The 17,982-nt window shown below is 42.4% G+C and overlaps 2 protein-coding genes and 1 long non-coding RNA gene across 3 annotated transcripts; all 3 read left to right on the top strand.

Moving 5' to 3' along the window:
- The first annotated feature begins 4,751 nt into the window (after positions 1-4,751).
- On the top strand, positions 4,752-6,026 carry foxe3 (forkhead box E3). The gene is made up of 2 exons (XM_077001256.1): positions 4,752-4,901; positions 4,944-6,026. The coding sequence occupies exons 1-2, from the start codon at positions 4,752-4,754 to the stop codon at positions 6,024-6,026; spliced, it is 1,233 nt and encodes a 410-aa protein (XP_076857371.1).
- A 3,899-nt stretch (positions 6,027-9,925) lies between these two features.
- Positions 9,926-12,231, top strand: foxd2 (forkhead box D2). Its single transcript, XM_077004306.1, has one exon. It carries the CDS (start codon positions 10,379-10,381, stop codon positions 11,480-11,482), a length of 1,104 nt encoding a protein of 367 aa, XP_076860421.1. The 5' UTR covers positions 9,926-10,378; the 3' UTR covers positions 11,483-12,231.
- A 425-nt stretch (positions 12,232-12,656) lies between these two features.
- LOC143513190 (uncharacterized) lies at positions 12,657-17,515 on the top strand. The gene is made up of 2 exons (XR_013130609.1): positions 12,657-13,926; positions 16,639-17,515. It is a non-coding gene; the product is annotated as an uncharacterized LOC143513190 (long non-coding RNA).
- The last annotated feature ends 467 nt before the right edge of the window (positions 17,516-17,982 follow it).

Raw genomic sequence — 17,982 nt, 5'->3', positions numbered from 1 at the left:
TTGTCCACTCGTGGACACGGGGGTTCGCTGTAGGTTAATCAAACTGCAGCTATAACAAACCATAACAGTGATGTAAGGTAAATAACAGGACGCAAAGCTCCGTGACCATTAGGAGAGGTCAGTGTGTGTGTGTGTGTGTGTGTGTGTGTGTGTGTGTGTGTGTGTGTGTGTGTGTGTGTGTGTGTGTGTGTGCACGTGTGCGCATGCATCCGTGGCCGTTAGGAGAGGTCAGTCATAAACAAAACTATCGTGCAACTAATCTAGTCAGAGTTGTAAACTGGTATGCAGCTGCACCTTTAATAGACAAGAAATAACCCTTTCTTAATTATAAATTAATTCTAATGATAATATAATAGTAATATAATATAAGGGATAAAAGTATAGCCACCAAAGCTTCTGCCTGCTTCTCTTATCTGGTGAAACCTGTCAGTATTTGTTTTGCTTCAGTTTGGCATCCATAGCTCAGCTGCTGCCTTTAGAAGGATCGTATTACTTTTCAATTGGTGGATTGAACATCTGGTTCAACAGTCAGTCTAGTTAGCAGTGTGCATGAACGATGAGGGTGTTTTCACATCCTCCACCTCCTCATCTCTCCATTTCCTCAGTGAATCTAGTTCTCTCAGTCTGCACACTGTAGAATGAAGCTGTTTCACGGTCATAGTGATTCATAGTGATTCATAGTGATTGTTTTCATTTGGATTCTGTTCACCTCCACGTCTTTGATGTCTTTGTCCTTTAATGCAGTGGTTCCCAAACTTTTTCTGCCGTGCCCCCCTTTAGTAGATGAGAATATTTTTGCGCCCCCCCCCCCCCCCCCCCATATTGATTAGGGATGTACCGATTCACGTTTTTCACTTCCGATACCGATTTAGATATCTGAGGCTTAGTATCGGCGATAGAGTAAAACTGTGCTGAATCGACTTAAAACATTTTTTTTTAAACACAGACATACTGAATTACAAGTTTATTGAAAACTCTGTACCAGTATAGCACACTTAAACACACACAAAAACATGTAAAAACAACACAACTTGCATTTGTTCAGTCAGTGTAATTATGAATATAACATTGAATGTAAAATAAATAATACCAAAGAACCTGAAACTTACAAAAACAATAGGTTCACAACTTTGGTCAAACATGAAAAAAATAAACTGCAAGAAACCTTTTAAATGGTTCAAGAATTCTAAATATAATTTAAAATAAATAAGGAGATGAAATAAGAGAAACAGCAATTCATATGCGGCTAGTTTGCAAGCGCAGACATCACGCAGAGCACAAAGCATGTAACGGCCAGAAATATGTGTACTGTCTCTTTAAGGGAGCGAGTTGAGTGCGCGTATGGAATATTGTTGACTCAGACCACTGCTCTTTATTTTATCATTATTTCATTTCTGTAAGTAACGCATTCAATGAGCTTTGGACAACTCACCAGTTCATGTATGAACAGTCAAGTAGTGCTGGAGCCCAGGTTTAAATTGTGGTTAGGGAACTGGTCTTGTGACCAGAGGGTTGTGGGTTCAATTCCCAGACCTGAGGCCATGACTGAGGTGCCCCTGAGCAAGGCCCTTAACCCTCAATTGCTCACTTGTATAAAAAATGAGATAAAAATGTAAGTCGCTCTGGATAAGGGCGCCTGCCAAATGCCATAAAAAAAAAAAAAAATTTGGTCAACCAGCAAATAAACGGACTAAGTGGAATAGCACCAGCGCGAGTACGAGTCAGTGATTCACCTCTCCTCTGTGTGCTTCGCGTTTCACTGTTAACTGTTCACTGTTAACTGTCCAGGTTCACTTCTATCCGGGACAGAGTGGATATTTAAGGTTGAACTAACTCCGAAAAGCAAGCAATACAAGCATAGAATTAGACGGAATAGATCTGTTTTTATGGATCGGTCACATTGTCACCGATACCCGATCTAGAATTGTTTCAGATATTAATATCGGAATCGGTGCATCCCTAAGTGCACGTTTTACTTCCAAGCTCCGCGCCCCCCCTGCAATAGCTCCGCGCCCCACCTAGGGGGCGCGCCCCCCACTTTGGGAACCACTGCTTTAATGGATGTTTGTTCTCTGAATGTATTCACAGAGCCTTTCAGCTGGAGCCTATGTGGCCTGCTTGCATATTGATTGATTGATCTGTTGATTGATTGATTGGTTTGTTGATTAATTGAGATCATGCCACTTAATGGTCATGGAAGTCCTAGTTTTGTGCAGGGACTTTTAAATGACCAGTAGTGGTGTCCCAGTGCCCGTGAACAGCCAAGCCCCCTCCCACAGTGCCCGTGAACAGCCCCGCCCCCTCCCACAGTGTCTGTGAACAGCCCCGCCCCCTCCCACAGTGTCTGTGAACAGCCCCACCCCTCGCACAGTGTCTGTGAACAGCCCCGCCCCCTTCCACAGTGTGTGTGAACATCTAAAGTGAGACACTCAGGTGAGATGTATATTCAGATGCATGTTGCACATACATTTTTCAAAAGTAGAAACTACTAAGTTGATCTATACTGTAATGTATCTGTATCTCTGAAAAACATATTTTTTTTAAAGATGCTTTGCTTACGTTAGTTATATACAGTGTTGCGAATAACGCCGTTAGGTAACGGCGTCATTTTGTCAGTAACGGAATAATATAATTAATTACTTTTCCTGTCGTTACAACGCCATTGACGTTACTGGTCATTAAAAGCGGTGCGTTACTATATATTGATATACTAACAGTAATGTGAGCGGACCGCTGCCCAGGCTAGTGAGGAGTAACAGATCTCAATAGGTCACAGTTCTCCGTGTAACACCTGTTTAATAAGGCAGTAAGCGATTGGCTAAGGCAGCGTTATGGTAGCCAATTAGAGCCAGTGTTATACGTGTGCCGAAGCACACTAGTGACACGACACAAACGGAGAAGAAGCAGAAATGGCGAGTCAGGAGCAAGCTGAAGAAAAGTTAGCATTTTCAAGGTGGCGATATAAACATATATCTGGTCATCCACTGGTCTGTGGATGTGCAATAAATATCAAAGGTTATGTACAAACACCTTTCTGATCTACTCATTTCAAATGACCATTTTTCAAAAAATCCTTATTCTTTGACATATAACTTTTTTTTACTGTAATGCAAATAGTTACTTTCCCTGGTAACTAATTACTTTTATTACAGTGTGTGTGTGTATATATATATATATATTGTGACGCCGAAGGCGTCGGAACAGAGGCAGCCGGAGGCGTGGGTGAGACAGAGGGACGTTTATTCTCCATGGCTCAAGTAAAGCTCGTAGCGCACACACAACACAGTGATGCCCAAGTAATGCTCTTAGCACACACAATATATGCAAAGGATCTCCTAGGATTCAGTGACGCTCGTAGTGGCAATGTGCAGCACTGGACCGGACGACCTGCGGGCTTAAAAAGAGCAACGTAACAAGAAACAGGTGCATCAGTATTCTGGTGATTGTGATGGTGGGAGTGGTTGCGTGCTCGGGGGTGTGTGCTGGGATCGGCTGCTGGCCGGGATGCACGCCCTCTGGTGGCGACCCGGCCCCCTCACCGTGACATATATATATATTAGGGTTGGGCATAGATTAATTTTTTAAATCTAGATTAATCTCACTGAAATCTTGAAATTAATCTATATTAAAATGGCTCATATGCGTGCTACCCAAGTAATGACTAAAAGTCAGTTTTTGAGATAGGGTTTCTTAATACAGAGGGCGCATTAGACCAGGGGCTCATCTCCTGTTTCCAAAATGCATCAATGACTGCTTGAGAAAGTTGTTCTACTTTGATACTTGAAGAAAAAAAACATGCTCAATAAAATGTAGGCTACTCGTGTTCAACGGTTTATTCAGTTAAACATGAATTTGTAAGCCTACATACTGTACATTAAAAGGGGTTGATAACATGTTTTTTCAGCTAAACATGATATATGAAATGTAAGCCAACATTTAGTACATTTAACCTCACGGACGTAAATTTGGGGGGGACTTTTTCAAAAGCCGGTTTTGGTCCTCTGCAGTTTTAACGGTTAAAAAGAAAAATGAATTCCTAAAAATGAATTTTCCATGAAGCAAACCTGGCGACTTCGTGGCTGCATCCATGTAAACACACGTACGATTTGTAATTCACAGGTTTAAAAACTCGTTCTCACCCCTACTGTGCAATTTGGTTAGGAATACAGCCGAGCTAAACTATCAAGTTGAAAATCATCATATTTTGCTTACCCATTTTGACCCAGTTCCCAACCCAACTTTAAGAATAGATGAACGGCTAATTATTTTTATATCACCCGATAAGAGTATCAAATTAACGAACGCCGTTATATATTATACATATTATATGTTATTAATTAGAATTAATTAGAAATAATGATGTATGTATTTTAGGGGGAAAACAACTAACAAAAATAATTATTAGGATGACTGATTTAAAAATTATTAAAATATATAAACACATATTAGGCTATATAAAACAATTATATATAGCTTCTCTGTCCTTTGCCTGTCAGCGGAGAGGAAACTTGCGCTCGTGCCAGTGGACCGGTGATGTCGTCACAGGACAGGTGGTGTCGTCACTCTCCCTAGCTGATAAAGTCACACACCTGGCAGTACAAACACGCTAAGAGTAGGAGTGTGTCCTCTCGGCTGGCGGAGGAACCTCTCGGGCGACACATTCCGAGTCTATTGTCTTCAGTTTTTTGCTCAAAGTGTCTTATTTAAATATATCCATAATTTGCGACAACACTATATAAAAGAAAACTTTTATGAATCTAGCAAGTTTTTCTTACATGTCGGGAGGGTTCAACATGACGGCGGATTTCCATCATTCACCGAGCGAGGCGTCCAGCCCTGTGGTGATGTCTCCTGTGGTGATGTCTCCTGTGGTGATGTCTCCTGTGGTGATGTCTCCACAGGTGCGCCCTGAGTCCCCCACCTCTCCGTCCCTGCTCCTCCAGCTCAGAACCAAGGACTGTGTTGTGATCAAATCAGAGCCTAACAACACCAACACGGACCGGGACGGAAAGGTCTCTGTGGGTCCAACCGAGGAAATGTCGCAGACCGGGAGCCGCAGGCGGAAAAGGCCCCTGCAGCGAGGCAAGCCGCCTTACAGTTACATCGCCCTGATCGCCATGGCCATCGCCAACTCCCCCGATAGGAAACTGACGCTGGGGGGCATTTACAAATTCATCATGGCTCGTTTTCCGTTCTACCGCGAGAACTCAAAGAAATGGCAAAACTCTATTCGCCACAACCTGACGCTCAACGACTGTTTCGTGAAGATCCCCCGAGAACCCGGTAGGCCAGGCAAGGGGAACTTCTGGACGCTGGACCCCGCAGCCCAGGACATGTTTGATAACGGCAGTTTCTTAAGGAGGAGGAAGAGGTTTAAGCGGACAGACCTAAGCACTTTCCCCGGGTTCGTGCAGAACTCCAGCGCGTTTACACCGGCCCCAAGCGGAAGACAGCCGTATCAAAACCCCTTGTACCCGGGTATGACACCGGGCTACGGCGCGCAGGTTCCTGGGTCCGCTCATCCTGTAATGTTGCATCACTATCAGACCTCGGCCGGGCTGGTTCAAGGACAGCCCAGAATGTTCAGCATCGATAACATTATTAGTCAGCAATGTGTCATGCCCAACGGACCAGCAGCGGACCTTAACGCACAGTCTCTCGGGATCGGAACCGGAGACCAGTGCTCAATGACTACAGCCTGCTCGGTTTCGGCCAGCGACCCCGACACCTTCCAGACGCAGGCGGTTAATCCTGCCGTAAACGTGATGGGGAGAGGTAGCGGGTCTCTCGCTCCAGCGGCGTCCGGTTACATGTACTCTCCTTCAGCGTCCCCCCCTAACCTGGCCTCGGTACTGGGCCCGAGCTTCTCCTCCGGTAGCGCGCAGGTGTCCAGTATGAACAGGGTCGCCTCGTGCGCACAACACACCGAGCAGCTGCTAGGATTCTCGGGACCGGCCATCAACTCGTACAACAATTCATACACGCGGCAAGCAAACTTTACCTGTGGGCACGAACGGTACATGTGACGGACTCTTGGAGACAAAATGCTACCCACATATAGGACATAACGTAAATATCAAATATAAACATGTCAGTTGGCTCTGAATCTGTTTTCCACAGCTGCCACTGTGGCTGAGTGAGTTTTCTTTTTTTTTTTTACTGATAGGTCTACATTGTTTAACAATAATTGGTCTACATTGTTTAACAATAATTATGCACACTAAAACGTATACAGTATTCCTGCAGCGTTACTTAACTTTGTATAATGTGCCAATCAGCGTTTACATTTAGGTCTGTTCAAACTGGAATGCAGCCTGGATCAGTACAAACGGGGCTATTTAGATCAGCGAGCGAGAGCTTTTGCGACCAATGTTTGAATGCAGTCTGTGAGAATAGGTGTACACATATACAGTCTGTGAGACGTGTACACATGTACAGTCTGTGAGAGTAGGTGTACACATATACAATCTGTGAAAATATGTGTAATCTATATTTTTGTCTTGGGTTTTTCATAGAATCTGTACATATGTCAAGTAATAAATGGGTTTTATGTAGGCTTATCTCTCACGGTTTTTATATTATTATTATTATTATTATTATTATTCATAGTTGAATATTGCAGTGTGATTTAGTTCAAAACAAATATTTATTTGTTTTACAGCGTGCGTTGTGTTTTCATGAAAAGCCAAATTTGGGTTACATAAAATAGGATGACATAAACACGGCTATTACATTTTAATTAATAAATTACTTGAATTATCCTGTTCCTTCTTTAACGACAATTCTGGTGCGTTTTTAATGAGTTTTGCTATTTATTCTGAATGAAAATTCAGCCATAATAGCTTCGTGATGAATATCCAAAAGATGTCAGACACTAAGATAACGTTTTTATTTGGATTTTGTCGTAATAATACCGCAATAGGCATAATTGTCGTAATAATACCACATCGGTAAAACATCTATAATAAGACTCATATCATGTGATAATTTATATAAGGATAACTGTTCCAACAGTTGAACCTGGTGGTGCACGAGGTCTGTCCATACGGGTCAGAAGGTGTAAGAGTCCTCGAGGTCCACAGAGGTGTGTACAAGCAGTACTTTGTTGTCACACGCGTTTTGCAGACTTTTGTAAAACATCATATTTGCCTTGTAAATCCTGTTAGATCTCAACCTGTGAGTGGTTAGATCCCCGAGGAAATGCTGTTTACGGTCTTATTTTGCTTATAATGGTGCGACACCGTGTGGAATGAGTAATGGGTCATATTTAGTGACTTTCCTCTCAGTGTAGCTCACGTGTGATGCACATCGCCTTCATGTCCACTAGATGTCAGTCAAAGCTAAGAATTAAAATCGCCCGTCATCTCGAAGTAGATTACTAATATTATTCTATCCCAATATTATCATAGAACTGCGTTTATATTCCTGACCAACACAGCGCGACCAGAACAACATACGTCTCACCCCAAGAGAAACATGTTAAACTCCAAAGCTTTACACCGATTATTTTGGCTTTTATTTTTTCTTGTTGTTTTTTAAGGATCATATTTTTGTAATGTGACAATGAAATAACAGGGTCTTACACAGTATCATTTAATAGGTCTTACACAAACATTCAGTGTACTTCACAGGCACGGGGCTTGGTTATAATTGTAGTTCAGTAAACTGAAGTTTTTCGGCTGTAGACGCCTCTGGGGGGCGCTGTCCCCAGACACGATGTCACGATTCACAGTATCTTACTCATATTCCTTAGCCTTACTGACAATTAGCCTGCTCTTATGAGAACGCATCCTTTTAATTTACACTATTGGGTTTATGTTTCGCAGCGACGTTGACGTGTTGGACATATGCAGACCAACCTGTTAGTGAATAGATCTCCAACCCATTAAGGTGTAATATAAAACACCTTCATGTCTGTATAAGGGACGAATGAGGCCTACTGAGACAGCTCGCGATGATGGGACTGCACGTGCACACAGCTGCACGAGACAGAGACAGGAAACCCAAGATAATCAATGCGCGAGCAGGCCCGGCCCGACTATTTCCCTTATAGATTATTATGACCATTATCGACGTTAATACGTTTTCCTTTTTTTAATCTAAAAGATGTGTAGAATCTTTCAACTTCTGTTGTCTCATCACCTGAACAAAACTATTTAAGCGCCGTTTGTCTATTGTAACAACAACAAAATATTTTAATATATTCCACAATCTAAAACATTTACATTTATCCAGAGGGACTTACATTTTTATCTCATTTTTATACAAGTGAGCAATTGAGGGTTAGGTGCCTTGCTCAGGGGCACCTCAGTCATGGCCTCAGGTCTGGGAATCGAACCCACGACCCTCGGGTCACAAGACCCTGCCACCAGACCATGACTGCCTAAAATTGTACTATATTCCAAAAACTCCGTGTCACATCTCTTACAGAAACTGAATGAACGAAAAGCGTTTGGATAGGAAACAAAGCTAAGTAGGGCTATGCTAAAAACCACCCGAAACATGATACAGACTGCTTAGCGATTTATTGAGAAGCTTAATCTGATCCCGAGACAAATGACTGTTGTCCCTGCAGCAGGCTGCCTAATGAAGGAGAATGTGAGGACTGTGTCCTCTAACTCTCTACCTCGTCAACCCGTGGCGGTCCGTGACGACCTGCAGCAGGTTGTAGAATGCACGTGCGCCTGCTCGTGCGTGTGTGGAGGAGCGCGTGACATCTACGACTCACCCTGATGGATGGTGTTTAGAATTCCTGTCAAGGAAAACATAAAACCCGTGAGAAGTTATTTGGGAATTAATGACTGCAGGAACGCGATGTACGTGACATTTACTCACGCGTGAAAGTTTCCCATGGTCAATGTCACTCCATCCGATTCGTTTTCTAAAAGAAAATGTACATTTGCTGCACATCTTGGTTATTTGACTGTTTCTTTAGGCTCTGTGTGCCATAGATTTACAATTGTGTTATTCCACAATGGTAAGGATATTTTTATTATAAAAGTAACGAAATGAATTGATAATATTAAACGTTTTCACAACGTATATTTACAGAACGTGACATTTTAAAAAATGTTATATCGTATATGCGTTTTAAAAGTTACATTTAGAATTTGTGTTTAAGTTGACCACAAACGTCTAGTTATGTAAATCAGTTTATAACGCACGAACATAAAATAAATAAAACCAAACACTCAGTCAGAATACCAGCATTCACAAAACCCGTTTGATGATTTTTCTATTTTATATTTACATGTCATGTTAATTCCAAATTCGTGTATAATTTCTAATAGATTTTTTTGTTATATGTTTTTGATTTTTAATCATAATCCATGAGTGCATCATTGCGTCATGACGTATGGTTTGGTTTAAAAATCTAGAAACTTTGTTGGCTTTTTAGACGACACCATCACGCGCTCACACACAGATAATACATATTTTCGTGCTTGTTATTAGTAATTCTTAGTAGTTTATTTTCTTTAAAAAACGTAAAACTATTAGTATTTAAAAACGTATTAGCTAGTAATATTTATTACTATTAGTTGTCTATAAAATAACTGTCTGTGGATGAATGGAGCGTTGGATGGATGTACAAATGTGCTGTTGAAGCATGTTAATTTGTAGTCTACCTATTTGCAATAGCCGGTATAATATTTATGCCTGTTTTCAACATTATATTTTATATATATATATATATTTAATTGTGCTACCATTTTTAACCGGTGAACTATTTCAGATGTCCAGAGCTGTCTCCGTTTCAGAGCAAGTAACTTTTGCCAAGTCAATAAAGTCAAAGTGCACACACCGCCACCTCCGTGCCTCTCATCCCTCGGTGCTCCAAACTTCCCGGTTACCGACACGCTGGTCACGTGATCTGGGCTGCTGGATAAATAGTTTTAGAGAGGCGCGAGGGGGAGTACTGCGAGGGGCACAGCGCAGCGTCCGTTCGTGGTAACAAATCCTCGAGGAGGGAAAAAACACTCCCAAAACACTCGTTTACGGACTCGTTTGTGGACGCTTGGCTGTAGTGACAGGAGGTTTCGAGCAAAAGTTGACGCTTCTGAAGAACATTAAACGGTCGTAAGAAAACAGACGATTGATTGGTTAACGTGAGCGTTCCGTTTCACGTGCTCAGAAGTGTGGAGGATTCACGTTGGTTATGCAAGCGTGTTGTGGTTGTTTCCTGGCGTTACTCTCGTGTGGCGTAAAGTGATTTTCTATGCAGCAGAAGACAGAGCAAAGCAGGCAGCCCTGGCCCCTGACAGACGGGCAGTCTGGTCGGACTACTGAGCTCGCCCAGTGAACTGTCCCAGCCCGAGGACCGAGCTGCACGATACTGGACACGGAACGCGAGAGAGGGAGACAAAAAGACTGTCCAACCATGACGCTGGGGACGGACATGTCCGACAGCTCCGCGCTGTCCGACGACGTGGACATCGATGTGGTCGGGGGTGACATTGTGAAGGAAGGGAAATATCTTCACCATCACACTTTCCACTTGGACAATGACTCCGACGACAGTCTGTCCCAGAGCGCGAGGGAACACGCAGCCTCACCGGGTCACAGCGGTTTGGAGTGCCCGGGTGCGCGCGCTGGGCCCGAGGGGCAACCGGGGGCTGCGGCACTGACTGGGGACAAGCCGGGTAAAAACGCACTTGTGAAACCCCCTTATTCGTATATTGCCCTGATTACTATGGCTATTTTGCAGAGTCCAAAGAAACGTTTGACGCTTAGCGAGATCTGTGAGTTTATCAGCAACAGGTTTCCGTATTACCGGGAGAAATTTCCTGCCTGGCAGAACTCAATTCGTCACAATCTGTCTTTGAATGACTGTTTTGTCAAAATCCCTCGTGAACCTGGCAACCCGGGCAAAGGCAATTACTGGACCCTAGACCCCGAGTCGGCCGATATGTTCGACAACGGGAGTTTTCTACGCAGGAGGAAACGTTTCAAACGACATCAAAACAACGAAATTCTCAGGGAAACCGGAGGATTCCTGCCCGGATTGTGCTATAGTCCGTACGGCTACAACTACGGGCTCCAATTGCAGAACTTCCACGCACATCACCCGTATCACCCGCACCACCCCACAGGAACCTTCTCCTTCCAGAGTTCGCCCTGTCCCCTTCCGACCCCTGCTTCGCTCTTCTCCGCGCCGCACTCTCTACCGTCGCTCCTGGGCGCAGATTTGCGGAAGCCCTTCTACCCACAGCTCAGTCCCACGCTGCCTGGACTGGCGTCACATAAAACGGATGCAAACGCTCCGACTCGGCCTTCTTTCTCCATAGACAATATCATCGGTGCGGCGAGTTCACCGGCCTCGACCTACAACCCCCCGCCGCCAGCGCAAGCTCAGATTCTAGCCATGCTGACTCCTTCACTAGCTTCAGCCTCAAACCATCTGAACCTCTCCCAAGAAACGATGGTCCAAGGTGTTCAGAGCTTCTCCGGTAAAGCCACGAGTCTTAACAATTGTCATTTCTAGATCGTCCTCGAACCGAAAACGCGTCGGTTCGTTCTGTGGTTCTTTCGACATTTGCTAAGGTAGGCGTGACATTTTTGTGGGGCTAAATTTCTCACAGGTTCATGTTTTTATGGAAATCCAAGGGTTTAAAAAACCTTCATAATTTGGTTATATTTATGAACTGTAAATATGTACGATACTAAGAAACATCACTATGAAGAAGAAATGAAGATGATTTAAAAAGCAGCACGATGTTCACGCTTCACTTCTGGCCTATGCCTCCTGAGAGGCCAGCTGTTTGAAGTAGAAAGTGTCGATTAATTTTACTCATTGTGATCGATTTTTCCTGTTGGTGGGCTTAAATGAAGATTGTTATTGCTATTTTATTGTTCATATATTTTGTGAGTTTGTGAAAAGCACTGTTAATAGCGAGACCGAAAACTCAGGTTTACTTTCTTTGAAAGCACATTGCCGGGGACACAATGCGGTTGTAAATATAGGGGCGAGCCTGTGCCCTCCCCGCGATGTCCCGTCAGCGGTGTGTCGGTGAATTCATAGTTAAATTTATTTGATTTTTGTCACTAGACGATGATGTGTCGTTGATGTAAATCGCATTACCTCTCATTCTCTTTGACTGTTTGTGCGTACGCTCCTATTACATTGAAAATAATATGTGAAGAGAATGTTATGTGTAAAGACGGATAAAAGACGTAATGTCCATAGGTCATTTTGTTGTAATGACAAGAAAATAAATGTTTGTGAATTTTAAAGATGTTTTTGCTAACTTTTTTTAAGGTTTTGTATTATCTAGGACCATAAAAAGACCAAGTTAGAACAGGCCCCCTCACTCGCCTGCACGGTTCAAAGTTCGAGCAGTGTGCTTTTAAACTATTGAATCTCCTACAGATTTGTGGTCAACGTGCTTCTCGTGGCCCTTAAAATCTCGGTGAAGGATATATTTGACCTGTAATTTATTTGTGAAAACTAATCTTTTTTTCTGAGTAGACACTTAAAACACATTTCTATCGCTCTGGATAAGAGCGTCGGTTAAAAACCGTAAAATTAAAGCTAAATGTAAAATGCGCGCGGGCGCCTCCAGCCTGCGAGTGTGTCGGTACTGATTGTGTCGGTACTGAATGTCTATGCATTGACATTATGTGAAACTGTAACACCAAGTCGCGGCCTCTGGGTCAAAGATGCGGTTCCACGACAGTAAACAAATATGATTTGCGTTAATTTCACCTTGTGGATCATTCCACACTAACGTAAAACACCGCGCTCAGAAACACTGCAGGTTCATTTTAGTTTAGTAGGACATAAATTAACACTCTTATGAGTTAACAGTGTGCAAACCTGAGAATTTGATCCTGTTGTTTTGTAAAAACAATTTAGTCCTAGTTCAGTGGATTAAGTGAAACAATTCCCCTATTAGGGTCATTTGAGTTGCTTTAATTTGGTAATAAATACGCAGAGACGATTATATGCCGACAACTCAAGTGATTGAACAATACGTTTTTACACAAATACCTTTATGTTTAGGGTAGGTCGACTTCTCAAACTTCTTCTTTATTCACCTTTTCCTTTATTCATCTTACCTTGCTCGTCTGAACCCCCCTAACAAGAATAACCATTTGCCCCCCCCCACAAATAAATAAATAAAATAAAATAAAGAACTGCTTCCAATGTTTAAGCCGTTCATTCTTGAACTAATAAATAACAAGTAGGTCTAATATTAGACATGTTTTATTAGGCCAACATGTAAACACACGTCCTGAGGTAAACGGGTCCTCCGTGATCCCGGTACTGACCGGCCCATCTGACCACGTGACTGCGCTTGTGTGGCATTCGAGCCATGATAATTGAGTAGATTCTGGCAAACGACAAAGACCTAAATGAAAGGGGACATCGGGGTTTTGAAAGCCTGTAATTGAATGTGAGGGTTCTACATGGCTACCCACCATCTCTCGGGGATCCATCGCTAATTTGTAGTAGCATTTTTTTTCAGCTGGCATCTAATCCGCGATAATGCGGCTTTTTGCTCGTTTGTTGATGATGTTGATGAAGACTTTGTCCCTTGGACCTCAATAGGCGCCCAGCGAGAGGTCCCCAGTCAGACAAGCCACACACATTTACTTCTGAAAAGCGATCTTCTTAAAAGACTCTCGGCCGTCTGCTTTCTTCTCGTTTGTGCTGTGTTTCGGGACATGTACAAAAGAGTCCGCGGGAACTCCTCTTGGAGCAAAAAACAGAACCGCGAGTCTATTTCAGACTCCACCGAGCACGCGGTCGGCCCGCGTGAAGCTGCTTACTCTGCGTGCAAATGGTAAAATTACTCCGTGGGGTGTTTTTCACGCCTTATTATTAGAACTAAAAGGTGGCTGGACTGACTCTCTGCGTGCTGTCCTCTCCTTCAGCCGCGCATAGCACTGAAGCAACGGACTACGTGTTGGTAGGTCATTCAAAAGGTAATATATTTTCTAATCTTATAAACGTAAAATTAAAATTAAGAAAACTGTTTCGCTATGCCAAATGAAATAAAACACAATTAATTTTTTTTAAAGTTCGGACAAATCAGCAGAGATTTTCATGGCAGAGATTTCTGAACTATATGGATAACTGTATATAATTGATTCTGTAACTTGCTTTATTATTGTAATTATTATTATTTAATTCATTTATTTTGCTACCATTACTAAGGTGTGTGGCTTGAATGGAAGGATGACCAGAAAATAACGTCGAACAAATGCACAACGTTTGTATACATGGTTTGCAAAGCGTATTCCCGTATTATTATGATTATGATTACGATTCTGATAATAATAATAATAATAATAATAATAATAATAATTATTATTATTATTATTATAAATAAAATACCCTTTAAACTATTTTTAATCCAGCAATCCACTTAGAAGGAGTCCTCTGCACCGGTGGCGCACATGCGCGCGCATCCAGACGCAGGGTCAGAAGTGAACAACATCTGCTTGACAGGTTAGAGGTTCCTGGGGTGACGAGAGGTTAGCAGAGAACCACACAACGGTGTAGCCTACCTATGATCCTCACAAACAACGAAGGCTCAATCTGTTATCTCAGACACATGTTATGTGTCTCTATCTGGCCCGAGATGGGTTACAGTGTGAACTCCACGCACTGTTAAAAATACACAAACAAACAAACAAAAGCGACTTTGTCATCTCCGTTCAGAATCAGTTCTCCGTCTCCCGCTGTGCTCGAGTCGCTTCATGTTGCGATAGAAGCTTCTGTTCTGATTTTACGCCTAAGCGGATAAATCGTTAAAAACGGGGAGGGGAGTCTTAAAACCGGAGGTTTTCATTTTCTTCCGTCAGTTAAGGTTCAGGAAACTTGTCTCGTTTCTCGCTTAAAAATCGCACCACTCCCTTCTAATCGAATCGATAGTGTAAATGATGGGTTACATGGCAAAGGCTAACAGCCCCGAGTCCGTCTAATTACCCGGTCTTTCAGCTTTCATTTTGTTTCCCATGCGGCGAGTTAGTTAGGCCTGCAGCATGGGTGGTCCTCCCACGATCCAGCAGGCAGCCCACTGCATATCTCTACTTATCTCATCAGTCGCTGTCATTTGAAAACGAGGGTTTCTGCAAGAAAAAACATCACACGCGTGTGTAGAGGAAGCGCGTTGGTGCCGTTGCTACATTCTCTTTCACGAATAGTGAACTTAAAACAGGCGCTATAACTCTACACTTAATGAACAATGAGTCTGCTTTTCCAAAAGTAATTCCAACTGTGGATTATGAATGATCTGTTTAAATATTTATTTGTCTTCACCTCGGATTTCAGTTTGGTACAAGCTCTGTGATGTCGCCCGAATTCGCCCGTGATGAAGCCTCTAAATTCATTCATTTTCTTATTTTAACATTGACTTGACACTTAGCCTACATTTTGAATTGTGTATATTGGCAATGTCGTTCGTATTTTGCATTTTTCTGAGATAATACCTCAGAATATTTCAGTATTCATTTTTTAAAACTGCGTAGAGCTCTGACGAACACAACAGATATTAACTCATAACCAGTTTCAGTTATATTACAGTTTCAACTGAGTCTATTTTGTCTTGTAGGCATTTTGTTATTTTAATCTAAACAAAAATAAACACTTTTATAAAAACTGAATTACCTAGTGCGATTGTTATGTATAAGCTACATTTAATACTAGATACGTTAGGAATTCGTTACACCAGAAAGGTCGTAACTGTGTAACCAAAACCCCTTGCATAAAAACACTTAATATTTTTATTAAAAAAAATTGTTTAGCTTATTGCTAGTTTATGCACTACACCATTTCATTAATTAATACTGCTATTATTATACTACTATTATTATTACTACTATTATTATTACATATATATATATATATATATATATATATATATATGTGTGTGTGTGTGTGTGTGTGTGTATATATATATATATATATATATATATATATATATATATATATATATATATATATATATATATATATACACACACACACACACACACACAGTAGTATACTACTAAAATTACTACTGCTATTTATATATATTACTACTTATATATATAGACCGAACAAGAAGAATAAATAATGTTTAGTATATTCATTACACATATCCCGACAGCTATTACTGTTCCTGTCACACTTTTCAAACAGTGAACGCTACTTCAGAAGTAACACAGTAGATCTGTAGTCTGACCAACAACAGTATACGAGGTGAAGTGAGCATAAACGCTCTGCAGTGTTTTGAAGCATAGAATAGCATATCGTATCGTATATATCGGATATGGTATATCCTAAGAAACAAACGTGCACACCTGCCGCTCAAGACCGCGGTACACATGCCCTCAGTCGCACGTGTCCTTCAAGGTGGCCAGACTCCATATTCCTGTTGTGGCGATGCAGAGGTATTTTTTTCTTAGAGTTTTTTTTCTTAGTCTTGTTTTTTTTTTATCTCGTCCTCGTGATAAAATCATATCACATATTTGTTATATGTAAGGTCCTGTTTCTGCAGTTTTGCCGTGTAAATAATGTATGTCTGGTAAATATTTATTAGTATGATAACCGGTCTTTTAAGAGACCGTTGTACACAACTGTTGCAGAGGCTAGTCGATATACTTTGTTAAAAACATCCCTCTCTTTCTTTAACTTACACACTCATTTAGGGGAAATAACCAGACGACCGGAGCCTTCGCCCTCATTGTACTGGAATGCAGGCGGCTGGTCCCCTGACACGCCGCTCCAGAGCGGAGATGTACGGCCACAATAAATTAGGCCCTCCCTGCGCCGCCCTGGGTCGCTCCCACCGTGTTTTTCCAGCGCGCAGAAGAATCCCTCTGGTTAATTAATTCAGAGTGTGTAAATAAAGCGAAGATACAGCACGCCCCTCTTCTCTGGAAACAAAATATTAACTTTGGAAGTGTTCGCCTCATCTTCTTTGACGCGGTCACACGCGCTGACGGACACCTGCTGTTGCGCTGCTGTACCACACGGACAGAAACGCGGACATCTCCACGGACACAGCCAGACACCACCGAGCGACTGCGGGAAAACAACCTCCAAAAGCTCGCAGGTCCCTCAATTAAGCACTTAAACTTTTATTCTCTCAAAAATAACCTCTCCAAATGAAGAGATGAACGGTCCGTTGGTGTAAATACTGTCTCCATGACAACCTACCCACCCTGTCCACCCGCGCGTCTTCTCGCTTCGGCGCACAATGGAGGGACAGCCCTTCTCCGATGTGTTGCGGGTGTGTTGCTGAATTGGATGCGCGCCTGGGGACCCTCCTGTGTGAGCTTCATGAGTGGCCGGGGGTTTAACTTGTGACCCGCAAACTGGTGGTGTGACGGAGCAGGGCAGCTGCTGCCCACAAACACACCTCGCTTATTCCTGCTGGATATCGCCACATGGCCCCGGGGCCACAAACGCGTGCGCGCGCAAAAGGGAAAAAAATAGGAATTTAGACGAGAACACTTACCATAAATGTATGCTATTTGCATTTGTATGTTAGTAAGTCTATGATTAAACGTGGTTCAGATGGCATTTCTAATTGCGTTTTGTTCTTAGGACTACTTGGTCTTCATAACATCTACATAGAAGGCTCCGAAATAATTAATGTCAACACCACAGGCGATGTCCTTTCATCTTTACAAATGTGTCAGCAAAGCAGAGCTCTGAATATACAGGAACGTCATTTTATAATCTAGGACCAAGCTTTCTGATGGCGAGAGTGATGGTTTTCATATTCGAGAGCTGTAGGATACAGTAACGGTCCGTTCACGTAGCTGGGCGCTCTGCTGGGGTCTTGCCACATACGAGCCTCGCATTTCTGCTGCAGTTGCTAAGCAAAATATTCCGAGCTCTGTCTAAACAAAACAGGCTAATGACCTCGTGGTTTTTGGGTCGAATCTGCGACTTTTTCACTGGGGAAGTATGCATACCTTTTCGTCTTGAAATTAAACTTTAATTCCCGTGTCAGATTTAACGGTCGTGTTTTCCACAGACATTAA

This window comes from Brachyhypopomus gauderio, chromosome 4 (assembly GCF_052324685.1).
Source record: "Brachyhypopomus gauderio isolate BG-103 chromosome 4, BGAUD_0.2, whole genome shotgun sequence".
Lineage (NCBI taxonomy): Eukaryota > Metazoa > Chordata > Actinopteri > Gymnotiformes > Hypopomidae > Brachyhypopomus > Brachyhypopomus gauderio.
This window is presented reverse-complemented; position numbering and strand designations above follow the sequence as displayed.